This window comes from Trachypithecus francoisi, unplaced genomic scaffold, assembly GCF_009764315.1.
Source record: "Trachypithecus francoisi isolate TF-2019V2 unplaced genomic scaffold, Tfra_2.0 Lachesis_group2, whole genome shotgun sequence".
In the NCBI taxonomy this organism is placed as follows: Eukaryota; Metazoa; Chordata; class Mammalia; order Primates; family Cercopithecidae; genus Trachypithecus; species Trachypithecus francoisi.
Window position 1 is genome coordinate 66,182,628 of NW_022681465.1, and position 12,385 is coordinate 66,195,012.

The following is a 12,385-nucleotide window of genomic DNA, read 5'->3' on the forward strand; positions in this document are numbered from 1 at the left end:
TCTGGGGTATATGATTCACAAGCGGGGCATTTTAATTAATAACAAGAGATGAAAGAAATGAAAGACGGAAATAAGAAAAGGAAAAGGGATGGGGATGGTCTTTTTTTTTTTTTTTTTTTTTTTTTTTTTTGAGATGGAGTCTCACTCTGTTGCCTACCCTGGAGTGCAGTGGCGTGATCTTGGCTCACCACAACCTCCGCCTCCCAGGTTCAAGCGATTCTCCTGTCTCCACCTCCCAAGTAGCTGGGACTACAGGCACTTGCCACCATACCCAGCTAATTTTTGTATTTTTAGTAGAGACGGAGTTTCACTATGTTGGCCAGGCTGGTCTTGAACTCCTGACCTCGTGATCCACCCACCTCAGCCTCCCAAGGAACAGGGATGGTCTTGATGGTATTCTAAATAAGTAAGCCCAGGACACTGGTCTGAACCATTGCGTTCTTGATTCCTAAATTCCTCTCCTCCCATAGGAAACAGCTCCTGAGTGGCCCACCCACACAACTCCTGAGATTCCAGCTTGTTTCTTCTTGGTTTTCCCATTCCTCTTCTCCCATCATTCCAAACAACTAGTGGGGCCCGTAGCATTTCTCTGCGTCAGGAATTTTTGAAGGACAGAAACAGAGAGTATCAGAAGTCTCTGGTGCCTCCTGTCTTCTGTTAAAGCCCAAATTCGTAGAAAAGACAATGGCGCATGCCCTAGAGGAAGGAGACAGAAAGTGAGAGAAAAGCTGTTGAAGGAAGGAAAGGGGAGGGAAGGATGGAAGAAGAGAAGTCAGTTGATTCATTGAAAGAAAGCCAGGGAACTGGAGAGAAACGGGGCTTCTGGGCGTGTCGGAGACGTGCCTGTGTTTCATGGCAGCACCCTGGGTGCCGATGTGAGCCTTTAGAACAGGGAAGTCTAATCTTTTGGCTTCCCTGGGCCACATTGGAAGAAGAAGAATTGTCTTGGGCTACACATAAAATACACTAACACAAACAATAGCTGATGAGCTTAAAAAAAGTCACTCAAAAAAAATCATCATGTTTTAAGAAAGTTTACAAATTTGTGTTGGACCATGTTCAAAGTCATTCTGGGCCACATGCAGGCCACAGGTTGGCCAAGCTTGCTCTAGAGGGTGCAGTGGGATCCGAGGCTCGAGGTCTCTCTGCCTCACCAGCTTTCCTATCCCACATTCAGCCACCTCTGGCTCCTTTGGGATCCTGGGAGATCAGACCACTGGAGGCTCTGGTAGAATCCACAGGACTGTTGATTCACCATGATTCAAGGGGTCTGCCCAGTGCTCTGGCACTGCGCCACGCCAAGCCCTGACCCACCTGAGCGGAGGCAGTCCCCGTGACAGCTGAGTCTCCTGCCAGCCCAGTGGGAAGAAAGCTCAGAGCCAGCCATAATTTAATTTAAAGGAAAGAAACACCGTGTTTATACACCCTGTTTGTAGCCCAGGTCTGATACCTGCAGCGACAGCAGTTTAGGCAGTTTATTTGTTCTTTTCCTTTCTTTCTTTCTTTTCTTTTTATTCATCCTTCTGCATATGAGGCTTGGCTGGAGAGACGCAAGGATGAAAAAGGAGCTGAAGCCAGGCCTGGTGGCACACACTTGTAGTCCCAGCTACTCAGGAGGCTGAGGCAGGAGGGTCACTTAAACCCAGGAATTCCAGGCTGCAGTGAGCCAGGATTGTGCCACTCCACTCCAGCCTGCATGACAGAGCAAGACTCTGTCTCAAAAACAAACACACACACAAACAAAAACATACATAAAAAAACAAAAAAGAAGAAAAAGAACAAGGTGCTGAGAGTGAGAGACTTTTCCCTCAGGGACCTGTAACTCTGTTGGGAGGTACAGACCCATGTAGTGTAGTGTGTGAATCTCAGGTGCCCCAGAGGACATCTGGTCAGGTTCATGTCACCTGGGAAGGGAGGAGGGCAGTGCGTTAGGAAAGGAATGCAGGTGGGCTTAGGATACCTCTGCTTTTTCTGAGCTTAGCTCAGTGACTCAGTCATCAGGGCAGGATGGCGGGGAGGATTAAGAAAAGAATGACTCGACTATCCTCAAACCTTGGGGTCTTGGTTCCTCTATCACCATCTCCACCTGGATGGGAGTTTCACTGACATTGATGCCGGGTAGGCTGGTGACCTTAATGTGCGTATTACTGAGCCACTGCCTGAAATCATGGAGGGAATCCTCTGATGGGAATCTGGGCACCACGAATAAAGCAGTCGCATCTCCAACTGCCTCTGGCCATCACGGTGTCCTCTTTAGCCCAATCTTGACTGTCCCTCCTCACCACCCTCCCTAGCTCCAGAAAGTGGCCCTTCTCAGGCCCAGAATGTCTTGACAAGGGATTTTTTTCCCGTCTCCCTTTCCTCAGGGATGGCAGGCTGTCCTTAGGAGACGAGCTGCTGGTAATCAATGGTCATTTACTGGTCGGGCTCTCCCACGAGGAAGCAGTGGCCATTCTTCGCTCCGCCACAGGAATGGTGCAGCTGGTGGTGGCCAGCAAGGTAGGTCCTGTTTGTTTTTTGGTCCTTGTAATGGTGGCAGTGGTGAGTTGGGGTTGAGCCACACCTCCCATGCCACACACATACACAAACACACACGTGTGCACTTGTACATTTACCTTGGGCCATTGAAAAAGCCTTGCATCCACAGGGCAACGCTATGTGGATTCCCTTAGCTGAAGTGCAGTTACTTGGCTTTCCTTAAGAAGTTTTTGTTTTTGTTTTTGTTTGAGACGGAGTTTCACTCTTGTTGCCTAGTCTGGAGTGCAATGGCGTGATCTCGGCTCACCGCAACCTCCACCTCCCAGGTTCAAGCAATTCTCCTCCCTCAGCCTCCCAAGTGGCTGGGATTATAGCCGCATGCCATCACACCCGGCAAGTTTTATAATTTTAGTAGAGACGGTGTTTCTCCATGTTGGTCAGGCTGGACTCAAACTCCTGACGTCGGGTGATCCACCCACCTCAGCCTCCCAAAGTGCTGTGATTATAGGCGTGCGCCACCATGACTGGCCCTTTAAGAGTTTTTGTATGTATATGTTAGGGCAGGTGTTCCCAACCCCTGGGCTGTGGATGGGCACTGGTCCATGGCCTTTTAGGAGTTGGGCTATGCAGCAGTAGATGAGCGGCCTGTGAGCGAGCATTACCTCCTGAGAGCTCCGCCTCCTGTCAGATCAGCGGCGGCACTGGATCCTCATAGGAGCGCAAGCCCTATTGTGAACTGCTCATGGAGCGGATCTAGGTTGCACACTCCTTATGAGAATCTAATGCATGATCGTGTGAGGTGGGACAGTTTAATCCCAAAACCATCCCCCTCGCCCCTACCATCCTTGGAAAAATTGTCTTCCATGTAACTGGTCCCTGGTGCTAAAAAAGGTTGGAGACTGCAGTGTTAGGGGATGGAAAGGAAAGAACAGATGGAAAGGAGAGAAAAAAATGGTAGATGGAAGGAAGGACAATGTGGAGAGACTGGCAGCTCTTCCAGGAGGAGCTGGAGAGGAGATTTGGAAGCCTGGCAGCTGGAAAGGGAAGAGAGGCTCAGGGGCCGCCAAGGGCAGCCCGTGGCTTCTGCCATCACTTGTGGCCTCTGAGTGTTGGAGCTGGAGGAAGCATTGTGAATCCTGTTTGCCCAGCCAATTTACAAATGAAGACAGTGAGGCAGAGCTTCCGTGGCCGCTACCGTCTTGCAGAGGCCACAATGCCATCAGCAGCGCCAGGACCCAGGCCCTAATGCCCAGCCCAGTGTCTGCCCCCTGTCTCCCTGCCACCTCTTCTCCATGGGTCCTCCACAGGTCCTGAGGCCCCAGGCGGGCCAGAGTTTCTTTTACCCCCACCCTAGAGTGCATTAATACAGTGTCCAGTTCTGGGCCCCAGCATCTCCTTCTTAAAGCACTGGCTAAAGTCTGCGGGACTTCACAACTGTGGTGAGAAAGAGGAGGCGTTGACCTCTGGTGTGTCTGAGCTGTGGGCCGATTGTGCTGTTGATGAGACTAGGGCAGAGTCTATGTGGCCTGGTGAGAAAGAGGAGGCATTGACCTCTTGTGTGTCTGAGCTGTGGGCTGATGTGCTGTTGATGAGACTAGAGCAGAGTCTATGTGGCCGAGGAGGTGGTAAAGTGGAGCCATGATGCTTTATTCCAATTCCAGCCAGGAAGGACGGGATGACGCCACACCCTCTTAGTCCCGTGCAGCATGACGCTCTCGCTAATATGGGGAATCCTTTTTCCATTGTCTCTGTTGTTCTTTCAAACCTGGCATCATAGGTCTCTTTATATTTTCCCCTTTAAATTGCAAGATCGATTGCTGATTTTCAGAGGATTGAACAAATAGATTAGAAGAACATTTTGGGCTATCCAAAAAATCTGTTTTCCTTTCTTTATACCTTTTACCCCAAACCCTTGACCTAGACTCTCAGGCTTCCAAAGACAATCTATCTACAGAGCTCTGGTGAAGACTTGGCAGGAAGAGGGGGCATCTGAGACCCTGGAGGTAGGCGTTGAGACCACTGTTTATTCATAGGTCCTTTTCTCCCCTTCCAGAGATACCAAGGGACACCTTGGGGCCTTCTCTTGAGTCCATCGCGCTCCCTGCATGTCTTCACCCAGAGCGTCTGCCTGTGGGCTGTCTGTAGCTCCTCACTGGAAATGGGGCAGCAGAAAAAACCCTGGGATTCTCTCTGTCAGCTGGTGAATTCCACAAGGAGGGAAATGCTGCAAGAGAAGGAGAAACAAGTTCCTCATTTTGCCAGATGAAGTGGGAGCCTGAAAGCATCTTTGGGTCTTATAAACACACACACACACACACACACACCACAGACACACACACCACACACACACACCACACACACACACACACACACACCACAGACACACACACACACACCACACACACCACAGACACACACACACACACCACAGACACACACACACACACACACACCACAGACACACACACACACACCACAGACACACACCACACACACACACACCACACACACACACACACACACCAGACACACACACACACACACACCACAGACACACACACACACACACACACACCACACACACCACACACACACCACAGACACACACACACACACACACCACACACAGACACACACACACACACACACACACACACACACCACAGACACACACACACACACACACACCACAGACACACACACACACACACACACCACAGACACACACACACACACCACACACACCACAGACACACACACACACACACACACCACAGACACCACACACCACACACACACACCACAGACACACACACACCACACCACAGACCACACACCACACACAACACACCACCACAGACACACACACACACACACACACACACACCACAGACACACACACACACACACACACCACAGACACACACACACACACACACCACAGACCACACACACACACCACACACAACCACAGACACACACACACACACCACACACCACAGACACACACACACACACACAACACCACAGACACACACCACACACACACACACACCACAGACACACACACACACACACACACCACAGACACACACACACACACACACACACCACAGACACACACACACACACCACACACACCACCACAGACACACACACACACACACACACCACAGACACACACACACACACACACACACCACAGACACACACACACACCACACACCACAGACACACACACACACACACACCACAGACACACACACACACAACCACACACACCACAGACACCACACACACACAACACACCACAGACACACACACACACCACACACACACCACAGACACACCACACACACCACACACACCACACACACACACACACACCACACACACACACAGACACACACACACACACACACACACACCACACACCACAGACACACACACACACACCACAGACACACACACCACCACACACACACACCACACACACACACACCACACACACACACACACACACACACACACACCACACACACACACACACACCACACACACACACCACAGACACACACCACAGACACACACACACACACACACACACCACAGACACACAGACACACACACACACACACACACCACAGACACACACACACACACCACAGACACACACACACACACACACCACACACACACACACCACAGACACACACACAGGCATATGTCTGCAGAGAAAGCGTGTTTCATTTGCGCAGCCCACCTCCTCAAAATCGTGTGCTGAAGAGCATGGGTTTCTGCACGAGCATTCTACCATGTACTACTAAACCTGCATTTCTTGTGCTGACTTCCTTCTCGTGTTAGTTTTTTTGTTTTCGTTTTTGTTTTGTTTTTGTTTTTGAGATGGGGTCTCACTCCTGTTGCCCAGACTGGAGTGCAATGATATGATCTCGGCTCACTGCAACCTCTGCCTCCCGAGTTCAAGCAATTCTCCTGCCTCAGCCTCCCAAGTAGCTGGGATTACAGGTGCCCACCACCATGCCTGGCTAATTTTCGTATTTTTAGTAGAGACAGGGTTTCGCCATGTTGGCCAGGCTGGTCTGGAACTCCTGACCTCAGGTGATCCACCTGCTTTGGCCTCCCAAAGTGCTGGAATTGCAGGCATGAGCAACCACATCCAGCCTCTCCTGCTAGTTTGGAAAATGGAGAAGGGGATGGCTTTTCTTTGTCAAGCCATTATCCACAAACACAAAACATAAGATTAAAAAAAAGGTGGCGGGCCACTCATGGGTAAAGCAAATAATGAAGGGGCTTTAAAAACTGGTTCCTCAATGATGCCTGCTCCCTGTGAGACACACCGACTGAAAGGAAGAAAGCACGCTACGTGTAGTGCCAGGTGCCATGTACATGACTTAAAGGAAGAAAGCACACTACATGTACCAGGTGCCATGTACGTGACTTAAAGGAAAAAAGCACGCTACATGTACCAGGTGCCATGTACGTGACTTAAGGGAAGAAAGCACGCTACCATGTACACAGGGTGCCAGGTGCTTTTAGTTCTTTTTATTCAGTGAATGGTGTTAAGTTCCGAGTGGTTGGACTGGGCATGGTGGCTCATGCCTGTAATCCCAGCACTTTGGGAGGCCGAGAAGGATTGCTTGAGCCTAGGAGTTTAAAACCAGCCTGGGCAAAATAGTGAGACCTCTTCTCTACAAAAAATAAAAATTAAAAATTAGCCATGCATGGTTAGCACACACCTGTAGTCCATGCTACGTGGGAGGCTGAGGCAAGAAGATTGCTTGAGCTTAGGAGGTCAAGACTGCAGTGAGCCATGGCCACACCACTACTCTCAAGCCTGGGTGACAGAGCAAGACCCTGTCTCAAAAAACAAAAACAAACCAATCCCGGTGGTTAATTACCTTGACCTGAGGTCACACAGCACAGAATTGAGTTTTAGCCTGAGTCCACCAGACTTCAGAGTTCGTGCCGCTTCTCATGCACCAAGCTGCTTTTATGCAAATAAAATATAAAGGACACTAGATCCAATGGTATAAGAAAAAGATAATGCATTCCTGCTAGAGGCTTTGACTTTTAGGGACACTTGCTTGCGTCCTCATGGGGCTGAGTAGCAGTCCAGAGCCAAAGAATGGGTGTCTATCCAAGTTGTCAATCCATTGACCCTTGGGTATCTTCACCAAGCTGTGGTCCTAAAACTGACCCGGCCTCAGAGGAGTGAGGCGTTTCTCTTCTTCCGATACACTCCATTTTACAATTAGGCAATAAACTGCTACAGCAGCTGCCTGCTGCTCCTAAACTTCATCTACACCATCCAAGTTCCTCATCCACATAGGAAAAAAAAAAGATGGCAGCCTTCAGGTGCCTCTGACATGTTTCTCTCCTTTATCCAACAAGAGCAAGTAATCCACAAGCTTCCTAGCTGTCTTCACACTTGAAGAGGGAGGGGAAAGCTTTTGATTTGCTGAATATAAAGAATAACTAAAATGTAAACTATTGTTATTATGGATAATAGTCACCTTGTTGCAAAGCTTTAAGGCATTGTTTTGGAAATACAGCAGTTACTTTCTTGTGGAGAGGATGGCTCATGTTTCACACAAATAGATTGTTTGCTTATAGTAGTAGGAGCTTAGGACGTTTTTATTGAATGAATAAACTCAGAATATACAAGTTAGTTTTGATATTCCTGGAAGCAACATATAACAGTACAGATCTCTTGCTCGCTTTTTTGCTTTTTTCACTCTTGGATTTTATTAACAAGTAATATATATGTATTGTATCAAATGTAGACAACCCCAAAAATTACAGAGAAGAAGACGATGATGAAATTCTCGTAATACTACCAACAGTACTTACTATCCATTAACTGGAGTGTCCTTCCAGCTGGGAATATGTGAATGTGTGTGTAACATGTACATACACATTTTCTGTAAAATGGAGTCAAATACAAGGAAACATCATATACCTTGGAGGCAGTCCCGCCTGGACTTAAATCCAGCACAGCCCTTTAAAAGCTGCATGTCCTGTCCAAGTTGTTACCTCACCTAATTCTCCGTTTTCTTCCCTGTATAGTGAGAACCAGTAACTACCTCATGAGGATGATGTTAGCAGGATTAAATGAGATATCAAGGGGGCGGGCGCAGTGGCTCATGCCTGTAATCCTACCAATTTGGGAGGCCAAGGTGGGCGGATCTCTTGAGGTTAGGAGTTCGAGACCAGCCTGGCCAACATGGTGAAACCCTGTCTGTACTAAAAACACAAAAATTAGCCAGGCATGGTGGTGTGCACCTGTAGTCCCAGCTACTAGGGAGGCTGAGGCAGGAGAATCGCTTGAACCCAAGAGGCAGAGGTTGCAGTGAGCTGAGATCATGTCACTGCACTCCAGCCTGGGTGACAGAGTGAGACTCTGTTTCAAAAAAAAAAAAAAGAGATATCAAGGGCCCTGAGCAGTGTAGCTGGTTATAGCAAGAACTGGAGAAATGTTTGCCTTATGGTTATCACATTTTATTACCTTTAGCTTATTATATACATTATTAATATCATAGTTATTACATATTACTTTAACCTTGCTTTTTCACAGCATACAGTAAGAATCCACATTAGGAAGTACAATTTTTTTTTTTTTTTTTTTCTTGAGACAGGGACTTGCATTTTTTGCCCAGGATGGAATTGAGTGGTGCAGTCATAGCTCACTGCAGCCTGGAACCCTGGGGTTCAAGTGATCCTTCCATCTTAGCCTTCCAAGTAACTGGGACTGCAGACATGTGCCACCCTACATGGCTACTGTTTGTTTGAGACGGATTTAAACAATTTTTTGTAGAGGCTGTCTGTCTCTGTGTTGCTCAGGCTGATCTCGAACTCCGCCCTCAAGCAATCTGCCTACCTAGGCCTCCCAAGGTACTGGGATTACAGGAATGAGCCACTGCTGGGCCCAGCACGTTTTTTTGTTTTGTTTGTTTCTGAGACAGAGTCTTGTTCTGTCACCCAGGCTGGAGTGCGGTGGTACAACCTTGGCTCACTGCAACCTCCACCTCCTAGGTGCAAGCTGTTCTTCTGCCTCAGCCTCCTGAGTAGCTGGGACTATAGGCACGTACCACTGCATCTGACTAATTTTTGTATTTTTAGTGCCAGGCTGGTCTTGAACTCTTGGCCTCAACTGATCCACCTGCCACAGCCTCCCAAAGAGCTGGGATTACAGGTATGAGCCACCACACCCAGCCTCAGCACCATTTTTAATGGCCACAGAGTAGTCTATCCTATAGCTGCTATGCCTTTACTTGTCAGTTGGGATTTAAAAAAAAAAACAAAAACTCTTTTCGGTTAATCTAGCAGAAGCAGAATTGACATCACAGAAGAGGACTGAACTCACTTTTTTTTCCCCTTCCTTTAGATAAGGCCTAACAATATAGTATTCACAATTACTGATCCAAAATGAATTATCTTCAGGTACTTTGAAGGTAGAACCAACATGAAACTAGCAACAAACATCACTGTCACTAGGTGCCAGCTTGCTAATATTTAGTAATATCCATTGTTTAAGATGGGTTTCATTCATTTTTTTTTTTGTCCTCTTTTCTGTCAACCCTCAAGCAATGTGGTTAAATATGATTAAGACTTTCTGTGTGTTTTCTTCCTTGTGGAAATGGCTGACGTGAAGGACTGAGGAGAGAACAGGTAGCTCTTTTTGCTCTCTTTCTAGAGCCATGGATTCGCTCTACAGCCCCAGCCCCCTCCCTGGTCCCTGGCCCTCCTGTGCTGCAGCATTTCCCAGGAAGGCTCTGGCTCCTCTGTGGTCCCCATTTGCAGCGAGGCCTTCATTGATTTCACCTGCATCTTACAGCCTACTCTAGCCTTACTTGTACATAAGATCAAAGGGCTGTATGTTGGCGATGCCCTCTTCAGAGTCTTATCCAAATGGAGTGCGCTGTGCGGTCCCTAATGCCTGTAATCTCAGCACTTTGGGAGGCTGAGACGGGAGGACTGCTTGAGGCCAGGAGTTCAAGACCAGCCTGGTCAACATAGTGCAACTACATCTGTATAAAATAATAATTATTATTAATAAATAAATAAATGGAGTCTGATTCCATGTATTTTTGTTGACCTTTAAAAGTTGTTCAAGGACTGCCTTCATTGAAAAAACCTTATCTGACATTTTGATTCAACAATCTAATCTCTTTTTATTTCTTTTTTTTTTTTTTTTGAGATGGAGTTTCGCTCTTGTTGCCCAGGCTGGAGTGCAGTGGTGCAGTCTCAGCTCACTGCAGCCTCCACCTTCTGGCTTCAAGGGATTCTTGTGCCTCAGTCCCCCAAGTAGCTGAGATTACAGGTGCCTGCCCACCACGCCTGGCTAAGTTTTGTATTTTTAGTAGAGACGGGGTTTCACCATGTTGCCCAGGCTGGTCTTGAACTCCTGACCTCAGGTGATCCACCCACCTCGGCCTCCCAAAGTGCTAGGATTATAGGCATGAGCCACTGTACCCGGCCAGTCGAATCTCTTTCTAATGACCATATGCTGGGGAAATGAGCACAGGAGCAGAGAGGAGAAGATCATGGATATGTGAGCTCTGGGCTAGGCCTGGGGACACAGCAGTGAATGGAAATGGTGTTAGGTGGGAGCAATTCTCAGACACACAGGGGAGATAGACTAGTAGACACACTGCAAGGGGATGAAAGCAGTAGTCAAAGACTTGAGAGAAGAAAGGAGGGGCAAATGGAGTGGCTCCTGAGATGACCCAGGTGGGCTTTCAGAAGGAGAGGTGTTCAAGCCTTGCCCGCGTGGGCCTCAGTCGTGAAAGGAAGGGTGGTCCCAGCAGAGGGAGCTGCTGGCGGAAAAGGCAGTGGGCAAGGAGGAGTACAAAGGGTTTGGAAGGCAGTGTGGCATCAGAGTGGGTTGATGGGGGGGGTAGGCGGGATGAGTTTGGAGAGCTGGACAGAAGCAGCTTTATAAGATGCTGATCTAGCCGGGTTCGGTGGCTCACACCTGTAATCCCAGCACTTCGGGAAGCCAAGGCGGACAGATCACGAGGTCAGGAGTTCGAGACCAGCCTGGCCAACAGAGTGAAACCCCCGTCTCTACTAAAAATACAAAAATGAGCCAGGCATGGTGGCGTGCGCCTGTAATCTGAGCTACTTTGGAGGCTGAAGCAGGAGAATAGCTTGAACCCGGGAGGTGGAGGTTGTGGTAAGCCGAGACTGTGCCACTGCACTCCAGCCTTGGCAACAGAGCGAGACTCTGTCTCAAAAAAAAAAAAAAAAAAAATCAATAAAAGAAAGATGCTGACCTCTTCTTTAGACAGCATCCTGAAAGCAGCCCAGGGGATGCCAGCAGAGGATGTTGGGCCAGGTGTGGTGACTCACTCCTGTAATCCCAGCACTTTGGTAAGCCAAGGCAGGAGAATGGCTTGAGCCCAGGAGTTCGAGACCAGCCTGTGTGACACAGTGAGACCTTGTCTCTACAAAAAATTTTTTTAAATTAGCCAGGCATGGTGGTGCATACCTCTAGTTCAGCTACTCAGGAGGCTGAGACAGGAGGACCACTTGAGCCCAGAGGTTTGAGGTTGCAGTGATTGCACCACTGAACTCAGCCTGGGTGACAGAACGAGATCTTGTCAATTTAAAAAAAAATAATTGTTTTATAAAGGAATCTTAAATTCAGGGAGCTTGGATTGCCCATAGAAACACTGAGCTAAAGGCTGGGTGTGGTGGCTCACACCTGTAATCCCATCACTTTGGGAGGCTGAGGCAGGTGTAGATCACTTGAGGTCAGGAGTTTGAGACCAGCCTGGCCAACATGGTGAAACCCCGTCACTACTAAAAATACAATGCCAAGTGTGGTAGCTCATGCCTGTATTCCCACCTACTTGGGAGGCCGATGTGGGAGAATCACTTGAAT

The 12,385-nt window shown here is 48.3% G+C and overlaps 1 protein-coding gene across 5 annotated transcripts in view; it reads left to right on the top strand.

The window, feature by feature from the left end:
• PDZD2 (PDZ domain containing 2) overlaps window positions 1-12,385 on the top strand; it is a 493,831-nt gene that overhangs the window by 380,372 nt on the left and 101,074 nt on the right. For 4 of the 5 annotated variants that reach the window (XM_033179276.1, XM_033179279.1, XM_033179280.1 and 1 more), the window contains one exon: window positions 2,367-2,499. The exons of the other annotated variant lie outside the window; for it this stretch is intronic. In XM_033179276.1, coding sequence (XP_033035167.1) covers window positions 2,367-2,499 — 133 coding nt within the window. The remainder of the gene's footprint in view (window positions 1-2,366; window positions 2,500-12,385) is intronic. 5 annotated transcript variants of the gene reach the window in all.